The sequence below is a fragment of the Hypanus sabinus genome, chromosome 2 (assembly GCF_030144855.1).
Source record: "Hypanus sabinus isolate sHypSab1 chromosome 2, sHypSab1.hap1, whole genome shotgun sequence".
NCBI classification, from domain to species: Eukaryota; Metazoa; Chordata; class Chondrichthyes; order Myliobatiformes; family Dasyatidae; genus Hypanus; species Hypanus sabinus.
This window is the reverse complement of record NC_082707.1, coordinates 166,980,807-167,008,185: the sequence shown is the minus strand read 5'-3', so window position 1 is coordinate 167,008,185 and position 27,379 is coordinate 166,980,807. Positions and strand designations below refer to the sequence as shown.

Genomic DNA, 27,379 nt, shown 5'->3' with positions numbered 1-27,379 from the left:
GGACAGCTGTCAATTTAACTAGTTTGTTAAAATGGTTTGGTACATAAATTTGTATGGTCAGTGATGTTTGAATTACACAGGACTTCTATTATTCGTTTCTTCAATTCAATCAGCAACTTTCTAATCCTTCCATGTGGTTTTCTAGTCTCTCTTTAATTTCATCTGTGCTACTGAGTTCCAGTAAGTAGTGAATCCTGGATGATCAATGTTGATGGCAATGTCAGCATTTGACATGGTAAATTCCAGACAGTCACTCACTGAGGAAAGGAGTTTTTCTTAAATTTTCTGTAGGATTCTTGTAATGATCAAATATTTATGACCTCTGGTAGGATGCATGCACGCACAGACTCGCTTCTTTTAGTGTCTTTCGGTCTGCTCTTTTAAATTCTTTCATAACTTTGGAGGCCTTTATCTGATAAGGTCAGTCTAATTGCTGACCAAACAAGCTCATTGAATTGTACAGCATGCGAACAGACCGTCTGGCTCACCCTATCATAACATATCTATATCAATCCTTCTTTCTCTTCCTGCCCATTGATGAATGGACATGTAATGTATATGGATTTCAGCATGGCATTTGATAAGGTACCCCATGCAAGGCTTGCCCACAAAAAGCAAAGGGTGGTTGTAGACGGGTCATATTCTGCATGGAGGTCGGTGACCAGTGGTGTGCCTCAGGGATCTGTTCCTTAACCGTGACTCTTCGTGATTTTTATAAATGACCTGGATGAGCAAGTGGAGGGATGGGTTAGTAAGTTTGCTGATGACAAAAGGTGAGGGTGTTGTGGATAATGTGGAGGGCTGTCAGAGGTTACAGCAGGACATTGATAGGATGCAAAACTGGGCTGAGAAGTGGCAGATGAAGTTCAACCCAGGTAAGTGTGAAGTGGTTCATTTTGGTAGATCAAATATGATGGCAGAATATAGTATTAACGGTAAGACTCTTGGCAGTGAGGAGGATCAGAGGGATCTTGGGGTCAGAGTCCATAGAACACTCAAAGCAGCTGCGCAGGTTGACTCTGTGGTTATGAAGGCATAAGGTGCATTGGCCTTCATCAATCGTGGAATTGAATTTAGGAGCCGAGAGGTAATGTTGTAGCTATATAGGACCCTGGTCAGACCCCACTTGGAGTACTGTGGTCAGTTCTGGTCGCCTCACTACAGGAAGGATGTGGAAGCCATAGAAAGGGTGCAGAGGAGACTTACAGGGATGTTACCTGGATTGGGGAGTATGCCTTATAGGTTAAGTGAACTCTGCCTTTTCTCCTTGGAGTGCCGGAGGATAAGAGGTGACTTGATAGAGGTGTATAAGATGATGAGAGGCATTGATTGTGTGGATAGTCAGGCTTTTTCCCAGGGCTGAAATGGTTGCCACAAGAGGACACAGGTTTAAGCTTCTGGGGGGTAGGTACAGAGGAGATGTCAGGGGTAGGTTTTTTACACTGAGTGGTGAGTGCGTGGAATGGGCTGCTGGCAATGGTGGTGGAGGCGGATATGATAGGGTCTTTTAAGAGACTTTTGGATAGGTACATGAAGCTTAGAAAAGTAGAGGGCTATAGGTAAGACTAGTAATTTCTAAGGTAGGGACGTGTTCAGCACAACTTTGTGGGCCGAAGGGCCTGTATTGTGCTGTAGGTTTTTTTACATTTTTATGTAATCCCATTTAACAGGACCTGATCTGTCGCTTTCTCTGCATTAGCAATTCAAGTGTTCATCTTGTTTTAAGAGTACCTGTTTCTATCACAATCTTATCCACTGTTATACTACCATTAAGAGCACTTACTGTGCCATCCCATGCCTACACCTTGAAAAGTCTGATTACCTGACTGTACTTCTACTCCGAGCATATAGGCAGAGACTAAAGCCCAGAGCAGCACCCGTGACGAGGACTAAGCCGGTACGGTCAAGGGAGGTGGAAGAGCACTTCCAGGACTGCTTTGAGTCAGTGAACTAGACAATATTCAGAGATTTGCCTTTGAGTCTGAATGAATGTGCCACATTTGTCACTGTCTTCATCTAGACAGGATGAGTGCTTGTGTTTAAGAACATAGCGGAAAATACCCAATAAAAGCCGTTGAAAAGCCAGGAGATTGGAACTCTGCTGAGAGCTAAATCAGTGACATTCAAGACTGGTGATCCAGAATTATACGAGAAGTCCAGGTACAATCTACAGAAGCTATTTTAAGAGTTCAAAAAAAAAAATTCCAATTGAAGTTAGAAATGAAAGTCCTGGCAGGTTTGTAGGCCATTACTTCCTACAAAGCTAATTTTAGTATCATGAATGGCTGTGATGTTTCACTCTCAGGTGAGCACCATGCTTTTCGAACATGCATTGAAAGGGAGAATGAAAGTACACTTATGCAAATCCTTGTATCGTCAGTTGACCCTGTGATCTCTGCTTTGGGGGCTGATGTCAGAACATCTTTCAAGAAGGTGCAACCATGCAGGGCATCATGACCTGATGGTGTACTTGGTAGGGTACTGAAAACCTGCGGCAACCAACTGTTGGCAGTGATCAAAGGTACAGGAGCCTCAGGACCAACACCATCAGGTTCAGGAACAGTTGTTGCCCTTCAATCATCAGTGGGGTAAATTTAATTCAACTTCACTTGCCCCATCCTTGAACTGTCCCCACAACCTATGGGTTCACCTTCAAGGACTCTTCATCTCATGTTCTTGATAGTTATTGCTTACTTATTTATTATTAGTTTTTTTGTGCTTGCACAGTTTGTTGTCTTTTGCATATTGGTTACTTGTCCTGTCTGGTGCGGTCTTCAATTAGATTTTCTGAGTTTGCCTTCAGGAAAATGAATCCCAGATGTATATATATGGTATATACTTTGATATTAAATTTACTATCCAGAAGTTGGATCTAGTTGTCAGAGGCTATTTGAGATGCACACAATTGGGAGCATTTAACAGGTAGTGGGAGCTTGTCCCCGCTACCACCCCTGGCTATAGCAACCTTAAGAAAGCAACACAACCATACTCTTGGTTCTAATCAACAGGCACCAAAACCTGGGCCTCTGTATCACCCTCTGCAACTGGATCCTTGACTTCCTCACTGTCATTGCAGATGGTAAGTAATGTCTCCTCACTGACAGGCAATGGCAGCGCTCCTCAAGGACTCTCTACATCCACAACTATGTAGCTAGGTACAGCTCAAGCCCTATTTATAAATTGGCCAATGACACGACTATTGTTGGGAAATTTCAGATGGTGATGAGGAGGCGTTCAGGAGCGAGAGAGATCAGTTGGTTGAGTGCTGTCACAAGAACAATTTCACACTCTATGTCAGTAGGACCAAGGAATTAATTGTGAACTTCAGGAAGGGGAAGTTGAGGGAACACACACCACTCCTCACATTCTGATCAGTGTGGAAAGGATGAGAAGTTTCAAGCTCCTGGGTGTCAACATCTCTGAAGATCTGCCCTGTGCCCAACATATTGGGGCAATCGCTGAGAAGGCATGATCTTGGCAATATTTCTTTAGGAGTTTGAGGAGACTTGATATGTCATCAAAGACTCTTGGAAATTTCTACAGATGTACTGTGGAGAGCATTCTAAATGGTTGCCTCACCATCTGGTATAGAGAGGCCACTGCACAGTACTGGTAAAAGCTGTACAAAGTTGTAAACTCAGCCAGCTTCATCAAGGGCGCTAGCCTCCCCAGCATCAAAGACACCTTCAAAAGACAATGCTTCAAAAAGGCAGCATTCATCATTAAGGACCCCCATCACACAGGACATGCCCTCTTCTCATTGCTGCCATCAAGGAGGAGGTACAAGAGTTTGAAGATGCACACTCAACATTTCAGGAACAGCTTCTTCCCCTTCGGCAGCAGATTTCTGAATGGACAACGAGTCCATGAACTTCCTCACTTTTTTTTTTTGCTTTCTTCTTGCACTATTTACTTAATGATTTTTTTACTCTGTGTGTGTGTGTGTGTGTGTGTGTGTGTGTGTTTATAGTAATTTACTGGATTTCCAGCATCTGCAGATTTTCTCTTGTATATATTATTTTATAGTTTTTTTTATTGCAATACTACTGCATTATACATCTTATGGCATATGCCAGTGATATTAAACCTGAGTCTGAGTTGATGCATTTCAGGTTCCAAGCAAGTGGGGTGAAACAGTTCCTTCTTAAATCTTCTTACTTCTATGTCGTCTAGTTTAAGTACAACTACTTCAGTCTTTCTTGGAGTTTAAGTGCTAGTATTATTCTGGTGGGTCCAGTTCTCTTAAAAATTTTCCTAATATGTACTGTAAGTTCTATTACGTTATCTTATAGGTCTAGTGACTTTTCTCATTTTCTGTCAGCAATTTTCTTTATCGTCATAGAGCAGATGATTTTGCATATGCTAGATAAAACTGTGTCCTCAAGTGCAAAGGCTGCTAGTGGGATTTGAACAAGAAACTGAAAATAAAAACCAAGCATGAACATTGCCTTATATGGTTTATTCCCCTTATCTTGTCAGTAATGTTTTACTATCCAAGTCATGATATGTTGCTGCTTTATTCCCAAGCTTTTTCTGATCTTTGAATAAAGGAGTTAAGCATGGGCCCTTATGAGAAAGGGCATCAATGTGTCCTTTCTAGCCTGTTGGCCTGTGGTATTGGTGCTTTTATGTTTTTTGTAATTCAGTAATTTACAGGATGTGTGTGTTGTGCTTAATAATCAGCATTTTTTGTACAAACTTTATTGCCACTGAACAGGGAAATCATGAAGTGCCAACTATATTGGTGAATCTAGAGTCACGCATAGGCTGGACTGGGTAAGAGCTGCAGGCATTTCCTCTGAAGGAGGTTGCAGTGAAGTTTTGTACCATTACCAATTCTGCCTTTTTTCCTCTAGATTGGAATGTTTCATTGCTTAAGCCTCCTCAATATGAATTAATATTTTCCCCTCCACTTTTTGGCCTTATTGCAATTGATAGTTTAAGAAAACAGCAATGCATTCTGGAAATGCTCAGCAGGACAAAAAGCATCTGAGGAAAGAGTTTATTCTGGGTCAAAATCTTTCATTTAAACAGTTACGATGAAAAGGCCATTGACCTGAAATATAAATGTTTTTTTCCCTCTTCCCACAGAAATTGCTTGACCTGCCGAATATTTCCAGAATTTTCTACTTCACGTGTTCAGTGTCTGTATTTTAAGGACTTCAAATAATTCTTGAAGCATTTGTCTGACATGAAACCGAATTTCAGTGATCTACCATTTGGGATTTCTGAGGAGTTTCATTATTGGTGACAAATTAAATAATTCACTTGCTCAGTCTGCTGAGTTAATCCTGCTACTGAAGAAGAAAGTAACCTGCCTTTCTATAGTACCTTCCATGACTTCAACACGTGGTGAGGTATTTCACTGCAAATTAAATAAATTGTGATCACAATAATGCGGGAAAATACAGCAGCTGATTTGCCCACGGCAACTTCCCACAAAAGTGCTGATTGGTCAACTATTCACGAGGATGAGTTTTAGCCCGAAGACTCCAAGAAATCCCCTCCTTTTTTGTATCAGTGGGTAGTTTAGCATCTCTTTTCAAAGACGCCTCCTGACATTGCGGTTTACCTCACTATTACGTTCAAGCACCAAATGACATTGTGTTGAAACATCTGAATAAAAAGTAGGAATGATATCACCGAACTAAGCGTCATCATTCCTCTTGCAATGAGTATTTGATCTTTGATTGAGACGTACAATTTTTTTCAAAGGGTTTTGTACCAAGACAGAATAGGAACAGCAGAGGAAGGAAGCAGGCCTTTTAGCCCGTTGAGTCAATACTGTACATAATTCATAAACTTTACACTGATCCTACGCTTATTCCCACCTGCCCCTCACATATGTCTCAATCTCTCGCCTCTCTTCACCATGATTTTGTCATTCATATGCGCACCAGCCCCTCCAGAGGCTTGCAAGGCGAAGGTACACAATCCACACAGGCAGCACCTGGTGAATGGAGGTGTGAGATGGCAGACCTTCTACTTGCATTCACTAATACAAGGGCCTGTTTCTAGGTTAATTTGCACGGGATTGCATATTACTTTGGGACTGCTCAATAAATTTGACAACTTAAATATCCCGAAGTTTTCCAAAGTGGCCATACTCTTACGCTAATGGTTTATGTAAATTAAGATTTGAGGGGGTATGAAATCAGTAATAGAGCATCATGATTCTCTAAAGGCTCTAACTTAGGCCTTTGGTCTTTGATTCTTTAATATACTGCAAGTTGTTATGATATAGGTAAAGTGGACACCAATAAATGAATGAGCATGGAGGAACTTAATAAATTTCAGCTTTTCTGTGACCAAATACGTTATTTGCAAAAAGAGTTGGGTTAATTAGAACCTTAGATTAGTTGGAATGTAAAAAGGTGGACTTACCTGCTATTAAATGTGTATCTGCATGCATTGTTGAGAAAGTTACTTCAGGCAAAAAGTTCTCAAATTTTGCCAAAAGCTCTTTTTATGGTATTGTTCTGGATTTGTTAAGATTTCCATTGAACCTGAGTGTGTGGTTACTTTATCTAGTTCCTTAATTCGCATTGACAAATTTATCGATTTAGGGCTGACTGTTGTTAAGCAAAGGTATTGGACATTGAATTATTGTGGCATTTGATCTTTCATAGAACAGTACAGCTCTGCAGGATACTAGGCCCATGACATTCTGCCAATCTTGATGGTAGTTTGTTCTAATTGACCTCTTGTGTATCAGTCGTATCCCTCCATTCCATTCATGTCTGTGTATCTGAAGCCCTTGATTTCTGTGTTCATATCCCTCCCAAATATGTTCTTTGTCAGAAATATCAGAATCCTCTGTGCTCATAACTTAAATCAACCTCTTTGAGATGTTACTTGAATCATTTGCTGAACATGACCTTTTTATTGATATTCGTTTTGATATTAATATTTCAAGATATTCATCTGACTGCAAATCCCTACAAAGGATTGTGAGAACTGCTGAGAGGATCATCAGATCTCTGTTTACTCATTATAGGTATTTATTGGGAGCACTGTGAACACAGGGTTCTCCGCAATGTCAGTGATCTCTCCCATCTGTCCAAAAATCTCTCTGACCCCTAACCATTAGGCAAGAGGTACCATAGCATTAGAATAAGAACTGTTGGGATTAAAAAACAGCTTCCTCCCCCGGGCCATAAGGCCATTGAATACCCTGCCACCACCCAGATCTCATCACCTCTGAAGCACCAGTAGTGTTGTACTGTTTATTTTTTATCTTGTATATGCACCTTATTATTTGTTAATTTATTTGTAGGGTAATATTATTTTGTGTTATGTACTATGTTGTGTGCCGTGGCCAAGAGGAACATTGTCTCATTTGGTGGTACACATGTACAGCTGAATGACATTAAGCTAGAACTTGAAAATTAGTACTCTTTGAAATTTGGCTGAGGAAGTTAGATCTATACCCTTCAGTGTTTAAAAGAGTAACAGATGATCGTATTGAATGATGGCTCTTGAGGTGTTTCCTCTAATGGAAAAATCAGACTGAGGAGACATGGTTATAACTATAGGGGGCGGTAATTTAAAAATGACGTAGAAAGGAGCTTTTCACAGAGGTTGATGAAGCTCTGAATTCTTTAAACCAGAGAGTATAGAGGCTAGAATGTATTTAAGGAGGAAGAAGTTACATTTTTCATGACAACAAATTTCATGAGGTATGGCAGGGATTTTAAACCAGATCGTGATTCTGATTCCTATTTTCATATGTTCTTGTACTCAGCTGCCATGTTAGCATGAGAATTTTAAACCATTGTCGTCTTTTTTTACTCAAATAATGAATTATAAAGTTAATGAATTAAAGCATAATGTTTTTAGAAAACAAAATATGGGGACATTCCAGGAAGTCCTTAATAAATTGGAATGATATTAAAACATTGTTCCATACAGTCTGCCAACCGATTTGTTTCAATTAGATAGACCAGGCATAATTGCACTGTGACTGTAGAGGTGAAGAGGGCTAGCAACTTCCAGTTTTTTGGTGTCACTATTTTAGAGGACCTTTCCTGGACCTAGTACATAAATGCACTTAGGAAGAAAGTGCAGACTCCTTGGGAGTCTGCGTAGACACAGCATGATATCTAAAACTTTGACAAACTTCTGTAGGTGTGTAGTGGAGACTGTATTTACCGTCTGAATCAAGACCTGGTATAGGAACGCCAATGCCTTTGAACAGAAATCCTACAAAAGGTAGTGGATTCAGCCCAGTTCATCACCGGTAATGCTCTCCCCACCACTGAGCACATCTAATTGAAACACATTTCTAGGAAAGCAGCATCCGTCATCAGAGATCACCACCACTCAGAACATGCTCTCTTCTCACTGCTAAAATCAGGTTGAAGGCACAAGAGACTCAGGACTTGCACCACCAGGTTCAAGAACAGTTACTATCCCTCAACCATTAAGTAAAAGGGGATAAGTACACTCACTTGTCAACGATCTCACTTTTAGGACTCTATCTCATTGTCCCGTGTTCCTGTTATTTATTGCAATCTACTTATATTTGCATTTGCAGTTTGTGGTCTTCTATACTCTGGTTGATCTTTCATTGATCCTGTTATAATTACCATTCTATAGATTTGCTGAGTATACCCACGGGAAAATGAATCTCAGCATTGTCTATGATGATTTTGATAGTAAAATTTACTTTGAACTTTGCACTTTAATGTTTAACCAATTCTTTTTAGAATAAAAGTTCAAATTGCGGAAGACAACATGTACTGCACTGGGAACTTTCCCCATATAGATTTTTTTCTGGGAGTTTTAACACAGGCCGTCCCCAGCACTACCAGGAACTGATCCTGCCTTGGAAACTCCCTAAAAGAAATGCATTTCTCTCTAGTTCTGTTTATTGCTTTATTTCATTTGTTTGAATAGAGGAAACGCAGCATCTTCATGGCAATGCTTTCAGGTGAGGTCAAGATTTTCTTCCTTAAAAGAAAGTTCAGCTTGACAATTAACTGTTTAATTGTATAAAAATTACTGGATCAGGTATATATAGTTACTTAATTTTTTGATTTATAACTGTACAGTTTATATTGCATTCACATATCTGTATATAGCATTCACATATCTGTATATAGCATTCACATATTCAGTGGAATTCTTCACAATCAGTTTTTTTCCTTAATCAACAAATTAGTACAAATCTCAAAGGGCACATGCAGTATTGTTGAGAGAAGGAAGAATTTGTAATGACACATCTGCTAAAACACCGTGGCAATCCACAAATGTAAATCCAAGTTGTTTTCTTTCACTGAAAGTTGATTCTGTGAAACTTGGTAGTATATTACAAGGGGAAATAGTAGCTTTAGTATTTAAAAATCTCTGTGTTAACCTAATCCTGGCAAATATAAGGGGTGATGTCTGTATTAAAGTAATGCCACATGAAACATAGAAGTAATCTCTTGGCTATTTTTAGGTAGCTTTCTGTGAGATTGATCAAAGTGCTTAGAATTCAAAGAGTAGGATGTATCTCCACTTCATGTTAAGCTTGGATGGAAAGTAGTTTTGGCTTCTCTCCAATGATCATCTCTCCATTTCATGTAGAGTGTCCTTCTTTGTGGGGGGGGGGGGGAACTACTGACTTTGATTTAAAAATGTTTCTGTCCTGACTGCAGTGCAAAAACAAAGTAAAATCTGTTTTGCACGTGTGATGTTTTGTTTGGTAGAAGTACATTATAAAGCTGCCATGGACTTTGACAAGACCTGATTCAATGTCAGTTCGTTCCAATATAACATTACACTTAGCAGAAGTAAGTTTTTGTCTTTTGAGATGAACTGTAAGCTGATTTTTTTCTACACTATCAGATCAAACGAATAGTGGCTTTGTATGTTCTTTGCTGCTTATTTTTCAACTACAAGGCATCTGTGTGCTCGTCAAATGTATCTTGTATATTTGCAGCATTTTCAGTGAACGATTGTTGATGTGGAGCCTTAGTGCATTGAATATAACGCAAATTGCTGTACGTGGGCTCTGAACATCAGCTAATGTAATGCTGAACTTTATCTATTGTGAAAGTACAGTAACAATTATGAAATTAAAATAGAAATATCCAATATTTCCTTGTGCTTAATCATAACGTGCATTACTTGAGATTGAGGAGTGGAAGTATGCGCTCTCAGTTACCATCTTGGCATCTTGACATCAGTTTTTTTGCAAGGGGCCAGTACACCAAACCGCAGTAACATCAGTGTCCAGCACCTTCATTTGTAGCAGAAATGTATGAAGGGTCATGACAAGGGAGATGCCAATATTTTTGCTAGTGAAAGAGTTTTGAACAGGAGGCCATGGCTTCAAGATAAGGGGGCAGTCGTAGAAAGGGGCAGTGTGTAGAAATTTCTCAAAGGATAGTTGGTGAAATTCTCTACCTCACAGAGCTGAAGAAGCCAGATCATCAGAATTATTTAATTTGGAGACAGATATATTTTTGAAAGATTGTGGGAGATTGAGGGTTATGTGGAGGTAGAACAGAGGAGGAGGTTAGGCCTAAGGCAGAGCAATCTTGATTGTATTCAGGGGGTGAGCAGGCTTAAAGAGCCAGGTGGTCGTCTACTCTCTTCTTCTTGTAATCTTGTATTGAACCATGTTGAAGCACGTTCATATGAAGCATATGCAATTATGTGCGAAATATCTTAGGCTCATTGAATTGAAGATGTGGCACACTGCTGGCCGTGAACTGCATATCATAGAGTGAATCTGAAGATGCCAGGTGATCCCTCTGCTGTCTATAAGCAGTTTGTACGTTTTCCCTGTGACCATGTGTGTTTTCTCCAGGTGCTCTGGTTTCCTTCCACAGTTCAAAGATGTACCAGTTGGTAGGTTAATTGGTCATTATAAATCTGATATGGAACACCTTCTTGGCTGGCCCTCTTTATCAGAGACAGATGAAGCAGGATGCACACAACATACAGCAGTAACACCTTAGGCAGCAGATTCTGAAACTCCCTCCACAAAATGCCCTATGAATTTTTTGCAGCTCACTGCTGTTAAATGTGCTGAAAGTTCCTGAAGGCTGAAAGTATATTTATTAATTAAAATGTATGTCCAATTAACGTCACAATGGTCTGAGAAATTTAAGCCATTATGCTGTTTGGATTGGTGACCCCGGCCAGTGACAAGTGGAAGGCCGTGTGTGGTGGCATTCGCAAAGCAACTCCTCTGACTTCCATGTTTTAATACACGGGCACAAAAATCACAGCTAAGCCGACCTGTGAAGGGAGAGTAGACCGCTGGACGGACACGTTCCAGCCCATTTAGCAGTTTTAACTACACCTTTTCTGCCTCTGTTTGCTTATGGAATGGACGTAGGACGTTGGCTTTACCTACTCTGATCTAGCACTAATACCAGGGGAAGAATGGGAGTCAAGGAAACCTCCAGCTTCCGTTCTTCGTTTTCAAGGTTTCCATAAAGCCCACTCCCCTGTTTGTTTCACCAATCTTTTGATCAGCATTTGCAAAGAAATTTGTGCCACCTATTTAACTGCTGTTTGTACTCCACCCTTCCATTTCCCTCAAACTGTATCAGGGCTGACATTTTCTTTATTCTGCCTTTGGGAGTGCAGTAACTCAACTTACTTTGAGACACCTATTAACCAGACCACATTCTCAAAAAAAACTGGCCAACATCCATTTCATTCGCTGACCACCATGTTTTGTGGTATCGTAAGTAATTTCCATCTTGGATTTTGCTCCCATTTCCTTTCAAAATCAATATAATGAACTTAATTCCTCCAATGCATTTGATCTCCATTTTCCTTTGGGGGGGGGGGGTGGCGAAACTCCTGTACACCATCAGAAATTTTGAGCATATTGCCTCTCAATCCAGACGGCACAATGTCAGAATAGAGGATTGTCCCTTTAGAACAGATGAGGAAGAACTTCTTTCGCCAGAGGGTGGTGAAGGTGTTGAATTTTTTGTACCGACGGCTGTGGAGGCCAAGTCACTGGGATTATTTAAAGTGGAGGTTACCGGTTTTTTGATTAGTTATGGTGTCAAAGATCACAGAGAGAAGATCGGAGAAAGGGGATTAGAAGGATAATAAATCAGTGTTGGCACGTGGCCTAGTGGATAAGGCATTGGACTAGTAATCCGTCAGTTGGGTCCTAGGACCCAAGCAGCTTGCCCTTCCCTTGGACAACATCGGTGGTGTGGAGAGGGGAAGGCTTGCAGCTTGGGCAACTGCTGGTCTCCCATACAACCCTGCCCAGGCCTGTGCCCTGGAAACCTTCCAAGGCGCAAATCTGTGGTCTCATGAGACTAACGGATGCCTATTAAAGCATGGAATGGTGGAGCAGACTCAATGGACCAAATGGCCTAGTTCTGCTCTAATGTCTTGAGGTCTTAACCATTTTCATATAAAATATGTAAAACATAAGCTCAAAACTTCTTGTTTGCTAATATGTTTGAAGGGAATGGTAACCTGTGGTGGTCTTCTCCAAATCTGGTCTTCAGTGCCTATAGCAAAAGTCAGTGATTGTATTTCTGTGATAGTAATCACAGTTTCATTCCTCTCTGGTCTTCATCCAACATCTGACACACTGAACCACTCCATGTTCCTTCAGCATCCTTTTCTGCGTGTGCAGCTAGTGATAATGTCGTTATTTGGATAGGCTCACCCCTCCTTTGTGAACTCCAGGGTCTCAAAAGGATTTATTCTCAACATTGCTGTCTTGACTGCAATGTTTCCGGTTTTTTTTTCCAGGATTCCACTTTGATGTTTAATCCCTTTAATGCTGCTATGGATAGTGCTAATCGCTTTTGGCTCTCACAGATGACTATTACTTGGACATTATTCTCCAACCTCCCATTAACTGCCACTTGCACACCTGCCAGACACGTTCTCCAAAGAAAGTTTCCTGGAGTGAGAACATCAGAGGGGATAGCAGGCGCTTGGTGAATTAGATTGGATTCCTGATCACTATTAATTAATCCTGTTTAAAAAATCAAGGAAGTACACATGATCTTAAATGGTTGTTTGGATTAACAGCTTGATGTCATGGCATAAAATTCTACACCATCCTAATTAATGACTATTACAATGTATATGAAAAATTTGAGGCAAGTTAAATTTCAAAATAATCGGTCAGTTTAATAATCGCAGAAGTGTCCAAGACAAACAGTAGTGGTAGTAAGAAAGGAAAGAAACTCCAATTCAACCACAGAAATAAGAGTTGGATATAAATGAGCTCATTTGGCAAATAATTAACTTTCAATCCTGCTCAAAATGTATCTAGAAATAACCCCTTCACCCTCCACTACCCCTAACATGACTATGCTTTCAGTTTATGTGGGGAAGGGAAACCCCAAAAGTGCCAGTGTAATGTTACAGGGATGGACTTAGATTTACAATCAATTCTCTTTTTTATTTTACTGAAATAAAAGCACTTGTGGAAGGGTTGTGTGCCCCATTCCGCATTCAATATGATGGCTCACATATCAATGTCATCATTGTACTTTGCTCTGTCAGAATATAAGCTAAATCTATTCTATTAACATGGACCATTCACCAATAGTCAGTAAAACAGTGCTTTATTCTGTAAAGATGCAAATGACTGCACAACAAAACTCACCACCACAGATAGGATGAATGACTGATCAATGCATCTGTGAATAATACAATTTCATTCCATATATTTTTAACTTTGCTTTCAAAACCTGTGGTGTAACTTTTTATGCTGTATTATGAAGAGTAAAAAAGCCTCACACCCCAGGGTCATATACTTGCTGAGGTCAAAACGATTGAATGAGATGATTTCAGCCTGGTGGGTGGGGTTATGCCGTTTTAGATAAGTACATTTTTTGCGAGGACCACAGATGATTGGAAGGTACGCATCAGCTTGGTTGCAAGAAATTTACCAAATGATCAGATTCATGACAACTGTAATGTAGCAAAATATTTTAAGTTTCACAAGCAAACCTGAATAGGATTAGGAAGAAATTAGATGTTCAGAAGTAGAGTCCAAGAAAGGGCGATTTTAAAAGCTGGCAATAATGAATTGTGAAGAAATTTGAAGAGGGTTGTGAGACATGGGTTGTGATGCTAAAGGCTCTGCTTCCCACGGCAACGGAAGTACGCATAAGACTGTCTTGGAAATGGAGAACAGAAACAAGGCTTAAAAAAAAGAGGATAGAGGAAACTCTCTTTGCTTAAATTCAGTCTTCCTCAGTGACTACTCATTCAGAACCAGGCAATTCATAACTTTGTCATCCCTTTCAAATGAAGCAGAGGTCCCCATCCATATACTATAATGTGGGCCCCTCTGATTTGGTTCACCTGGGACTGAAGCATTCATCCACATCTTAGGCTGGAGGTAGATAAAATTTTGAAAGATTAGGGAATTGATGGTAATGAGAAACTAGGACAAAAGCGGAGCTGAAGCCAACACAGATCAACCTTGATCATGTCAAATGGTTTGGCAAACTTGATGGAAGAGGGGACCTACTACTGTTTCTGTTACCTTCTGTGCATGGTCTATCAAATAGTAAGCAGGTAATTAATATAAGTAATGTTAGCATTTATTAAGACTGTATTAAAATGTTCCTATGTAAATGATGTGCATAGGAATCAATAATTTGTTCCTTGAATACCTGTGGAATGTAATAACTTACTGACATAAATGTTTGAAGCTGAAGTTCTAATAGTGAAAGTACCTGGATTTGTTCCAGAATAGCAAGCAGAACTTGATCCAGTTCCCAGTTGGGATTCCCCCAAGTCTGATGAGCATTAGTACTGTAGTAGGCAAATGCATTTTATATAGAACAGGAGCCAGCCTGTCTGCAATATTTATAATATTTATCCAGCGCAGCCAATGGATTAGTTTCATTTTCTTTCATCTAGAAATTGTTTTTGTGAAGTTTTATTATGCAAATATTCCAGCAGTTAGAAAGTGGAAGTAAGTATAAGTTGGTTCCAGGAGGTAAGAGAGAAGGCCAGAATGTCAGTCAATATCTCATCACGAGTTCCAGCTGAGCATGACTTTTTTGTGGCAACAGATTTTGGAAAATCTCATTTCTATACTGTAGTCTATATTAAAAAAAAGGCAGCTATAATATAGATTTAAAAATAAGGGTTCAAAATTCCACTTCTAAAGTGCAATCTCTTTATAAATAAAAAGGGAGATGAAGGCACTTGGCTAAATTTGACCGTCCATTCCCTCCGTTGTTTGGTTTTCTTTCTTTACTGAATACTAGAAGCATAGAAATGGCAATCCCTACCCTCGTCTGACATTCTGGGTTGTCCTGAAAACATCACTAGATTAGTGTCACTTCCCACGTAAAATCAATTTCCATTAATATTCTTACCATGATCCTGTAGTTGCTGATCTTGCCAAATTAGATGAAGTTTCAGAAACTGACATTCTGGACATTGCTTTTAGCAAGGTCACAGCGAATATTGACAATTGCAGATTGGAAGTAATATTTTTTATCTAGCCATGCATCAACCGTGGCATCCACTCACATCCAGGGAGGGTTTGGGAAGTGACCTGTCAACTGTCCAATGATGCTTTGTGGAGGGTAGAGTAGTTGAAAGTTGAAGGTCATGTAATACTATTAGAATGGGGAAATGCCGTGGATTCCAGTTATTTGGACAATCGGTTAGTCAGAGCGGCCACTTAACTGGGACAACTCTGAAACAGAAACTAACTGAGAAAATAATTGGGACTCTCTTTGTTTAATTGGCCCAGGAGACTATTGCCGAGCAGTTCCTAACTACCATGAGTTGAGTGCACTTGTGTAGTTGTTAGACACTACATCATGTTTTGAGTGAATGTTTTTTAAATAGCATCAGTTGTGTATATTTTTGTTCAAAAAGCAGTGATTTTTGTTAATGATAGTTGGCAAGAAATAAGCAGTAAGACAACTCAGAACTTTTTTACTCAACTGTGGTTTCAAGCGTTTAGGCTTGGAGATGCTAGAAATGGCAATTTCACTGCTACAAGTTAGAAATTACAAAGAATTTGTAATCATCTTGAATGTTACAATGAAAATGATTTGCATGGTCTCGTTTGCTGAGTGATTGTAAATAGAAGTGAACATTGTGCAATAGCAGTGAATTCCTCCCTCGCTCCCTCCTCCTCCCACACCCACACATATGACCCTAAGAAGGTAGTTTGGCCTAGACAGACATACTTTATTGATCCCAAGGGAAATTGGGTTTTGTTACAGTCGCACCAACCAAGGATAGTGTAGAAATATAGCATTATAAAACCATAAATAATAATAAGTAAATTATGCCAAGTGGAAATAAGTCCAGGACCAGCCTATTGGCTCAGGCTGTCTGACACTCCAAGGGAAGAGTTGTAAAGTTTGATGGCCACAGGCAGGAATGACTTCCTATGACGCTCAGTGTTGCATCTCGATGGAATGAGTTTCTGTCTGAATGTACTCCTGTGCCTAACCAGTACATTATGGAGTGGATGGGAGACATTGTCCAAGATGGCATGCAACTTGGACTGCATCCTCTTTTCAGACACCACCGTCAGAGAGTCTAGTTCCACCCCCACAACATCACTGGCCTTACGAATGAGTTTGTTGATTCTGTTGATGTCTGCTACCCTCAGCCTGCTGCCCCAGCACACAACAGCAAACATGATAGCACTGGCCACCACAGACTCGTAGAACATCCTCAGCATCTTCTGGCAAATGTTAAAGGACCTCAGTCTCCTCAGGAAGTAGAGACGGATCTGACCCTTCTTGTAGACAGCCTCGGTGTTCTTTGACCAGCCCAGTTTATTGTCAATTCGTATCCCCAAGTATTTGTAATCCTCCACCATGTCCACACTGACCCCTTGGATGGAAACAGGGGTCACCGGTGCCCTAGCCCTCCTCAGGTCCACCACCAGCTCCTTAGTCTTTTTCACATTAAGCTGCAGATGATTCTGCTCACACCATGTGACAAAGTTTCCCACCGTAGCCCTGTACTCAGCCTCATCTCCCTTGCTGATGCATTCAACTATGGCAGAGTCATCAGAAAACTTCTGATGATGGCAAGACTCTGTGCAGTAGTTGAAGTCTGAGGTGTAGATGGTGAAGAGAAAGGGAGACAGGACAGCCTGATGATCTCTGACTATGATTCCTGGACTGAGATGGCTATTAAAAGATCATGATTTTGATTGATTTATTTATTTATTTCGTGATACTGCGCAGAGTAGGCTCTGCCAGTTGGAGGTATGGCTGCACCCATTGGAGTGCTTTTCTCTTTGGGCCTATTGACCTCAGTTTTATCAAGGCTCCATCTGTCAATTGCTGCCTTAATGTCAAGTATAGTCACTGCCGCTTGCTTCTGGAATTCAGTCCTCTGGTCCATGTTTGGAGCAAGTTTCTCATGAGGCCTGTAGTTCAGTGGTCCTGGTGAAGCCCTGACACACGTTTAGTGGGTAATTGTTGCTGGTGGTACTGTTGATAACTGCTTCCATCATTTCCTGATGATTGGTGATAGACTGCTAGGGCAATAATTCACCAGATACCTGGTGAATTTCCCACACTGTGGGGAAGATGACTGTGTAATTGTGCTCCAACAACTCCTATGTTGCACTGCATTCAACAGCGTCTACATTGTAATTGTCAATTTGCCATCATGTAAACTCTTATGCAGCAATCCGATCATTGATAAAGTCATGTAAGAGTAATAGTTATCACGTATTGTACTGAATTCCTCATAACCGGGTTTGTGGTTATACTCCGCAGGGTTAAATTTGCTGCCTTTGAGGAGATAGGGGGCTTAGATTCAGCATTTCAATTAGACAGTGCCACCTCTTGAACTAACAGCTGCAGGTCATTTCAACTCCCCAACCATTCACACACCAATCTGTCTGTCCTTGGCAGTCTTTACTACCAAAATGTGTCTAAATCCTATTTTGAACACCACTCTGCTTGGGCAGCGGGCAACTCAAGAGAAAGAACAACCAACTTTCTGATTTTGGGTGATCCATATCTCCTGTGCTCCCACCAGTCCATCCTGCTCCTCTCTCTTTTTGTTGACCTCTACCGTCACTTCCTTGTCCCCCCCCCCCATCCATCCTATTACTCAGACCACCCTCCCCAGCTGGTTCCATTTAACCATGACCTTCATACCTATCCAGCTGGGGTTTTTCTTTCTTCTCCTCGTGGTTCACCTGACTACCTCTTCCCTCACCTAGCTCTATTTGCCCAATTCATATTCTCCTTTGCTTTTTCTGCTTATCAGTCTGAACACTTCCTTCTCCCCTTCACCCATCTGGCTCTATCTTCCCTCCTTCCTTCACCCACCAGCCCTCTCCGGTTTATATCCACCTACCATCTAGTAGCCTCTGCTTTAACCCTCCATCTCACTTCTAAATAAACCTTTCTTCTACTGATTCAAACTGAAATGTCGACCAGCCCTTCACCTCCACTGATGTTTCTTGACCAGCTGATATTTGACCTGTTGACGACTTCCAGCAGTGTGATTTTGCTCCAGGTTCCAGCACCTGCGGTTCCTTGTATGATCCACTTCAGCATTGGTTAGTTCTGTAGTTACTGCATGACTTGCATATTTACTGGAAAGGTTACCAAAATTAAGTCTCAGTTTCTCCCAGAACAGAAATTTATGAACTACTTGTGCAAGTGCAGTGAGAGAAACCTGTGGGGATTTCCCCTCTCTTTCTTCTCCTTCTGTTTGCACCATTTTACCCCTAGATTCCCTCAATCTGAGTTCTTTTTTCCCAGAGTTTACATACGACTACAGTACACACACTTCTTTTGAACTAAGAAAGGGTAATCTATGATCACTTTTGTTTGTTTTGCTCTTGATCATTTTTCTTTTGTTCTCTTCTGGAGGGACTATGTGACTCATGTCTGGCTAATTTCATCTATTAAATCGTGTGACTCTTGTTCATACAGGAGCTGTAGAAAAGCAATTGGCAAAGCACTGTATCAACTTTGAGGCAAAGTCTCTCCTAATTAACACTCTGCAGATTGTGTTCACAGGACAATGATCAACATCGAAATCCTAAGCATTTTTCTTAAGATAATTTCTGATGTTTCCCTAATCTAACATTACCCCAATACGATTTGTAACTCAATGATGGTAAATGATCAGTCCTGGAATTTTACTGATTTCCACATCCCAGAATCAGAATGATGTTGCACTAAACAGATTAATCTTTGGGGATGTCCAAAAATGCTGATTTTCCTGTACATGAAGTCCTCTTGCGAAGTGGTGTTATCTACGTATCATTTCGAGAAAGGTAATAAGACTATCCTGGCAAACATGAGCGGAATGTGAGAGAAGGGGAATGGAATCCATGACCAAGCATTTAAACGAGACAGAACATTACTTGTCAGCATGCATGAAGTTCCTCTTAATAAGAGATTTGAATTTCTCATCTCCTGAACGGAACCAGTAAGGAGAAATGATGTAGACCATCTCAGAACTATGACTAAATTGAGAATATGAAAACAAGTAAGCCCAAGAGATTTGTGGAGTTACTTGGAACTATTTGTGCAGAGCATGAAACCATGGCCAATCATTCCCAAAAGATGGACAACAAAATATCAGAAGCAAGGGATATAAATAAAGTTAATTAATGCTAGCATATCCAGGAATCCAGAAATAGGAAGGTTGCCATTAACATGTGTATGCCTCTGGTTTCATTTATATAACTCTGATACACGTGCATAATTGATGTTTATTTTGATCTACACGAATAGTACTTTGGAAAGAAAGTTAGAAGATGTATGATAGGAAAACAAGGTAAATTTGTTCTGCAGCTGTGTGTTTATTTTGGGATGCGGGACTTTCCTTTTGCATCCCTTACTGAGTCCTGGAATTTAACTTTGTGAAAACCCAGAAGGCATCAAGCCAGTGAGACAGACTGTTTAGTGGGTCTGGATGTGATTCAAATTTTGGCTCAGACATTCTCACTTAGATCAAAGAGCACAGGAATAAAGTACCTGGCTCGTAGAGATGTATGGACATGAACAAGTGGCACGTTTGAGTTCTCTGAACAAAAATGTTCGATGATGTTCACTTGTATGCAGTCCTTTAAAGATGCTTGGATGTTACATTGTGTGAAAGCTGAAAAGATGTGTGTATATTGAACATTTCATTATACAAGTGCGAATTGAGTGATGAAATGAGACACGGGCCATCTCTTTAATTCTAGGACTGATCATCTGAATGCAGTGGAAATCAAACTTTTAAAGTAATTTCTAGCTGTCAAGCAGTGTTAGGCAGATGCCATTGCTATCTACACTACAACGCCCAGAGCTTTACAATAGCTTGAATGCTTTTGCGTTTGGAAGGGACTTTTTTAAAAAAAAGTAGACTTGGAATCTTGTTTGCAGTGATGACAACGTGGGCATGAAATCGGTATCATTGAAGTCCCTTGTCAATTTTCACTGTTTCATTTTGAAAAGACCTATTTTCTGCTTGTAATTTGACTGTAGATCTCCAAATTTGACTGACAAACTGCAATTTGAAAAATACCTAAAATTCTCCATCTTTGAGTCAGCTACCCTAACTCTTTAAATAGGGAAATTTAAGCTTGGGCAATACTGAGTATTTAATTTTTACATACTTCATTTTCTCGTACAATTTTCTGGTTTTAGTTGATGTACGGTTCAGATCTGAGTGTTGTATCCCATGTCTACTGTTGTATTTTACTTTATGGCTAAACAGAGGGAAATGCCAGCTACAGTTGTGATTGAAATGATCAACTTGGTGCCTTCTTTAATTCCAAACAAAAGGGGAAATATCTCAGGCCTGTTTGATTAATTGGTGGATTGTTCTAAAGATCTGTTCTTGGCACTCAACAATTTACTATCTATATTAATGACTTGGGAGGGGGCAGTGTGTCAGGTACCTGTGTTTGCTGCTGATATGAAAATTGGTGGGAGGGTATGTTGCTCTGAAGATGTGATTATGGACTCTGCAACAGGATACAGGTAGCTTGAGTGAATGGGTGAAAACTTGACAAATGGGGATTGAGACAGGGAAGTGTGAGGTCAGGAATTTCAGTTGAAAGAACTAAAAACAGGCTAAATAAAGAGACATTGAAAGTGGGTGGATTTGTGAGAGCTTTGCAATAAGTTGCAGGTACCGCAAGCCCTTTTGCAAGGGGCATAGTGGCCTTTTTTTGCAGGGGGTTAGAGTTTAGAAATACAGTATAATATTTGTATTTTTATGCTTGTATGCATTGGTTGTGAGGTTGAACTGCTGTACATGATTTTGGTTGCCTTATTTTAGAATGGTATATTAACAACAGGGGTTCAGTTGACTGATTCCTGGAATGAGAGGAAAAGATCCATATTCTTCAGAGTTTAGAAGAAGGGTGAGCATTCTTAGTAAAATATGTAAGATCCTAAGTGTTCATGTCGAGATGTTTCCACCAGTGACTGAATGTTGAACAAAGGAACATAGTTATAAGTTAAAAAGGTATCCATTTAAAATTATGTTGCAGAGGAATTTTTTCAGAGGCTACCGAATTTCTAGTATTCTGTACCCTGGAAAGTTAGACTGAATTATGGAGGTATTTAAAGAGGAGGTTGCAACACATACAAATTGCTGGAGGAACTCAGCAGGTCAGGTAGCATCTATGGAAATGAATAGATAGTCAACGTCTTTGGCCAAGACCCTTCTTCAGGACTGAAAAGGAAGGGAGAAAATACCCGAATAAAAAGGTTGGTGGGGGCAAAGGAAGCAAGCTGGAATCTGGATAAGTGAATCAGGTGAGTGGGAAAGGTCAAGGGCTGGAGAAGAAGGGATCTCGATAGGAGAGGAGAATGGACCATAACAGAAAGGGAAAGGGGGATTCTGGGGTAAGTTATAGGCAGGTGTTAAGAAGTAAAAGGTCAGAGTGTGGAATAAAGGAAGGGGGGCAGAAATTTGTTTACCGGAAGGAGAAATCAATATTCATGCCATCAGGTTGGAGGGTATCCAGATGGAATATAAAATGTTGCTCCTGCACCCTGAAGTTGGCCTCATCTTGGCGCAAGAGGAAACCATGGACTGACATTCGGAAGCAGAATGGGGATTAGAATTAAGATGTTCGGTCACCGGGAAGTCCCACTTGTGGAGGATGATGCAGTGGTGCTCGATGTAGTGGTCCCCCAACTTACAACTGGTCTCACCTTTGATGGACCAGGAAATTGTTCACAATGTGGAATGGCATGGAAGAGGAGATGAGGCAGAGTGGTCAGCCACAGGCATATTGAAATGGGGAGGGTGGCTGATGCATTATGGGCTAGATCAGCTTCCTTGTGTTCTTGTTGTCATTTGCTTCCCTTAACGGACTCCATTCAATCTCCCAAGACAACTTTTTTTTAATGAATCACCAGGGATTTAAGTTGAAGGATACCCCAGGTTGTGTCCAAAGAGTAATGTTGTATACAGAGTATATTAAAGGGCTGGTTATTATTGTTACATACTAAAAATTGCTTCTTTACAGCTTTGGGCGGCCGTAGGCCATGGCAACAGCAAGAAACATAGAGTCATTGGCACCCCTGTTTTCCCCGGAATCGTTGGCACAGCAAGCGAATGTAACCCCGGTTCAAGATGGTAGGATATCATCTCTAAGCATTGAACCGGAGGATGGGGGCTTCAAGGAGAAATTTGTAGTGACTGTGGAAAACAAGTACAAGTGTGAGCATTGCTGTCTTCCGCTCTGCAATCCGAAGCAAACCGCGTGTGGCCACAGGTTCTGTGGAAGCTGTATGCAAAAAATTCTTGGGTAAGTTGACAGAGCTATTCTGACTTACAGTTTTTGAACTAATCTGAAACGCGTTGCTGTGTGTCTGCTGATGCAGTTATTTTGATTCATCTGACAAGTTTGGATCTGAGACCTGGTTCACACTTCTTTTATAATTTACTGCCACACGAGGTTGGTTTGGATTGCCTAAACAGGTTGCTAAGGTTGCAGCAGGAGCTAAATCAACAAGCAAAAGTGGGAAAGAGAATGGCAGATCGATTGAACTGCACAATGTGAGGCACTTTGGGAAATTAGTACATGCCAGGACGTACACAGTGAATGACAGGTCCTTGGGAATTGTTGTACAGGGAGATAAATGCATGTTTATTACTTCCCGGAAAATGGCGACAAAGGCAGACAGGCTGGTGAGAAAGGGGTATGGCATGCTTGCTTTCATCATTTGAGGTAATGAGTATAGAAACTGTGATGTGATATTCTGGTTGTACAAAACTTGGGAGTATTGCTTGCACTTCTAGTCACCATTCTACAGGAAAGATGTGAATAAGTGAGAGGTGGTATTTAAATGATTCACATCAATGTTGCTGGAGTGGAGGGTTTGAGTTATCGGAGATTGGATAAGTTGGGTCTAACTTTTCCTGGAGCAAAGGAGGCAGAGAGGTGATGGGATAGAGGCACATAAAATGATGAGAGCTATGGAGAATGCAGATATGCAGAATCTGCTTACCACTGTAGGGGTGTCCATTACTAGAAGGCATTAGTTTAAGGTGAAGAAGGGGAGCAAGTTTAAAGGAATCTGAGGTGTGTATTTTTCACACGAAGTATTGTTGGTATCTGGAATGAGATGGAGGAGGCAGGAGCAGAAACGACTTTTAAGCAGCGTCTGTACGGGCACTTGAATGAGGGCATAGAGAGATTAACAGAGTCAATTTGGATTGATGCTCCGGGCTGAAGGGCCAATTTCCATGCCGTGCCTATTTCTGAGCACGTTTGATGTCATGTTTCTTTTGAATAAAGCATTTCATGTTTTATGTATCCCTCTGATACATAATTGAAAAAATTGGTACAGTTATGGTAAACAGAAAATGCTCATGTTGATTAAAAAGCTTTGACACCAAAATCTTAACTTTATATGTTAAAGACCTGATAATTAGCATGTACTGGAACCGGTATTGGCTGTGAGAAAAATTCCTTTCTTTTTGCTTTATTGATAAATACAGATTGATAAGTCTTACATCAACATAATTTGATTCTAAACTGTATTTTCATTTGTTAATTTTATGGTCATTTTATTTGAATGATGCCCCAATGTGAAATAAATTGGGTTGAACAGTGATGAACAAAATGCAATTATGGTGCCAGCTGAACTCCGTAGGGGTGGAAGAATCCTGAAATGTGGAGTTGACAGTGTTGCAATTATGTCTGCAAAATTATTGCAAAATAACTCTCACTATGTGTATTGGATACGCTTTAGAAACTAGGAGTAGATGTGTTTAGTAATACAACTTGGATCGCATTTAGACCAGAAGAGAAGTATGTCTTTGTGAACATATTGAGCTATCTAATCAATTTGTTTTTACTTTGCTATTGGGATTTAGCTTACTGTGATGTATAATTATGTAATATTTTTCCAGGAATCCAAATTCTGTGTGCCCACTTGACAACGAGCCTTTATATGAGGATGCGGTAAGCAATTTGGGATGTGTCGTTTTTGAATTTCAATTTTATTACCTTAAGAACTATTAAAATTCTATTTTTTTTTATTTTCAAAGGTTTTTACGGACACCTGCTGTAGAAAGGAGATTCTAGCACTTCAAATCTATTGTAGGAATGAAATAAATGGATGCAAGAGACAGCTACCTCTAGGAAAGCTTGAGGTAATGGATACTACTAACCCTATCTGAAACACAATCAGTAGCTCCTGGGTCATTCTGGTGCATATTTAGATAATCAGTGGACTACAGCATGATTAAGCTTTAACTTGGAAGTTGCAAACTTTTATTGGAATGAACTATTAAATGTTTGAATTTCCTTTTTTTTACACAATATCAATAGTTTTGTTTGGAAAGTATATAAAATTTTACTATTAAGACTTCGAGATCATTTAAAAATTATTATGTGAAAATTAAAAAAAATATTGATAGTCTGCCAATTAAAATTATCAAGAAGATGTGACATTTGAACATTGTCTGAAGGTAGTGGTCTCAATGCAAACAGTTGTTTGATTGCTTTCTCTCGTGCAGGCTCACTTACATGAATGTCCTTACCAGGAAGTTCGATGTGCTCGCAGGGGGTGCACAGAAAAGGTTCAGAGGAAGGATTTAGCTGACCATTTAAATTCAACTTGTACATATCGGGAGCAAGCCTGTAAATACTGCAATAAAAAAATAACGATTGCAGAGTTAAAGGTAAAATGCTCCACGATAAATGTAACCATGTTTCTTTATGCAATTACTAAGTTTATGCAAGTTTTCAGAATATCTGGAAGAATGCAAAAAAGCTGGAGTTACTTGGTATAACTGAGGATAGCTTCCATCCTATAGTCACACATTGGTCTATAGTTGGCACCATGAGTTTGTGTCCTTGCTTCTTAAATTTTATTAATGATGTCTGCTTTCTTTTTGCAACATGGGTAGTAAGGGGGTGCATTTTCTTCATTCCCTCTCACCCTACCTCCTTTGCCCAAGGCACATCTGATAATGCTGTTCACTTGGTCCTCACCACATCAGCTGGCCTTTCTGTTTACCACAGGGACCACTTTCTCATTGACTTCCCTAGTACACTTGCCACTTCCCACCCACTCCTCTCCTTACCCCGTGACCACTCCAGCTACCAAAGGAGGTGCATTACTTTCCCTTCTCCTCCTCCCTCACAAAAATCCAAGGATTAAACAGAAATTAAAGGCGAGGCAGCGACTCGCATGCACCCTCACCAACCTCCTGATTGGCATTGTGGCCTACACAACATCAGTGGGACCAAGCAGAACATCCGCAGACTGCCTGTGCATTGCCCTCAATGGACAGCTTGACCATGCAGTTCCATATCATTTCCTCTCCCTTTTCCATTCTGTCCTTCACATTCTCTGCTCCCAAAGTGATGTCAGACATAAAGTAGAAGAACAGCATCTCATCATCTGCTTTTGAGGTCTACAGCAAATTGAGACGAATACTGAATTTTTACAATGTCACGTGACACACCCTCTGAGTATAGTTTCCCACTCCTACAATCCATCCAGGTCTTTCTCCCTTCAGGGCTTCCCAGCCATCTTTCAACCATGGACCCACATCATTATAGATGGGTCCATGAACCCCTGCACACCCTTTGATCATCTTTACGTTCTACTTCTCATTACTCTATTTCTATCTGCCTGTCACTCACATACAGAACTGTGCAAAAGTCTTAGGCATATGTAAATAAAAAATAGGTAAAGTGAGGATGCTTTCAAAAATTTTCTAAATATCAGAAAATTTACTATGAAGAGCAGTAAACAATACAAAACTAAATCAAATCAACTATCCTTTACCTTTAAAACATCATGAATTCTCCTAGGTACACTGTTGTGCAGTTTTGTAAGAAAATCAACTGGTAGGTTCTTTGAAGCCTCTTGGAGAACTTGCTACAGATCTTCTGCAGGCTTTGGCTGCCTCACTTGCAGCCAAGGAGAGTCTGGATTACTCTGGATTACTGGATTACTCTCTAGGTAATCCCAGACAGCCTTGAAGATGTTGAGTTCAGGGCTCTGTAGAGGTCTTAATGTTCTGAAACCATATAAAAAAAATCTAGTGTGCCTAAGACCTTTGCAGAGTATCACACTCATCTACTTGGGTTTCTGCAACCTTGGTTCATCTTTTCCTTTCCCCTCACCCGTCTGGTTCTGTCTGCCCTTTATCACTATTACACATCAATCTTTTGTTCTTCAAGAGCAGCAATTAAAAAGCAAAAATGCTGGATATACTCAAATGACTAGGTAGCATCTGTGGCAAGCAAAATGGAGTTATCGTCTCTGCATCAAGGAACTTCCATCAGAATATCCTGATGTAGAATCTTCAACCTGAAATGTTAATCTTCTTCTTTCCACTTACTGAGAGCTTCCATCATTTCTTTCACTTTATTTTAGATTTCCAGCATCTGTTTTAATTTTTCTTGTTCTTCAAAACCAGTTGGTAGTGAAAGAGGTTAGCATGAATTTAATCACATCCAATTATTGTTTGGTTGAACAAATCAAAGTGAAGCTACTTTTTATTTTTTTTTGTTGATGTTGTTCCTTTCTTTGTGCCTTGTGGCATGTCGAGCAGCATTTTTTTGCCGTTTCCTTGGTGTTTGTTTTTTATGAGGCCGAGTTGCTAGCTAGATGCTCAGCCCAACACAGATGGAAATCAGGCAAGGATCTGGCCGGATTTGAACCCTGACCATCTTGCCTTGAAGTCTGGTGCTGATGCCACTACACCACCGGCTGGCTTCATTTGTTGATGGGATTTCAGCAAAACCAACTAGACCGAAATTCATTGCCATTCTCTTTCCGCCTTTAATTAATCGGTGTGCAATTTCCTCAAACCACTGGAACCCTTTTGATCCAGGTACTGCCACAATTCAGTATTTGCAGGGTTTTGACATGGTAGCCATGCGGTAATTTAGATATTTTCCAAACCTGTAATGTTCAGGACTTGGAAGCGGACCTGTAGTTGGTGA

General features: G+C 40.3%; 1 protein-coding gene across 3 annotated transcripts in view; it reads left to right on the top strand.

Annotated features, from left to right (window-relative positions):
- Positions 1 to 27,379, top strand: part of traf3 (TNF receptor-associated factor 3) — a 79,768-nt gene that overhangs the window by 21,375 nt on the left and 31,014 nt on the right. For all 3 annotated transcript variants that reach the window (XM_059958857.1, XM_059958842.1, XM_059958848.1), the window contains exons 2-5: positions 22,433 to 22,714; positions 24,325 to 24,376; positions 24,463 to 24,567; positions 24,934 to 25,098. In XM_059958857.1, coding sequence (XP_059814840.1) covers positions 22,452 to 22,714; positions 24,325 to 24,376; positions 24,463 to 24,567; positions 24,934 to 25,098 — 585 coding nt within the window. In that variant the 5' untranslated portion in view covers positions 22,433 to 22,451. The remainder of the gene's footprint in view (positions 1 to 22,432; positions 22,715 to 24,324; positions 24,377 to 24,462; positions 24,568 to 24,933; positions 25,099 to 27,379) is intronic.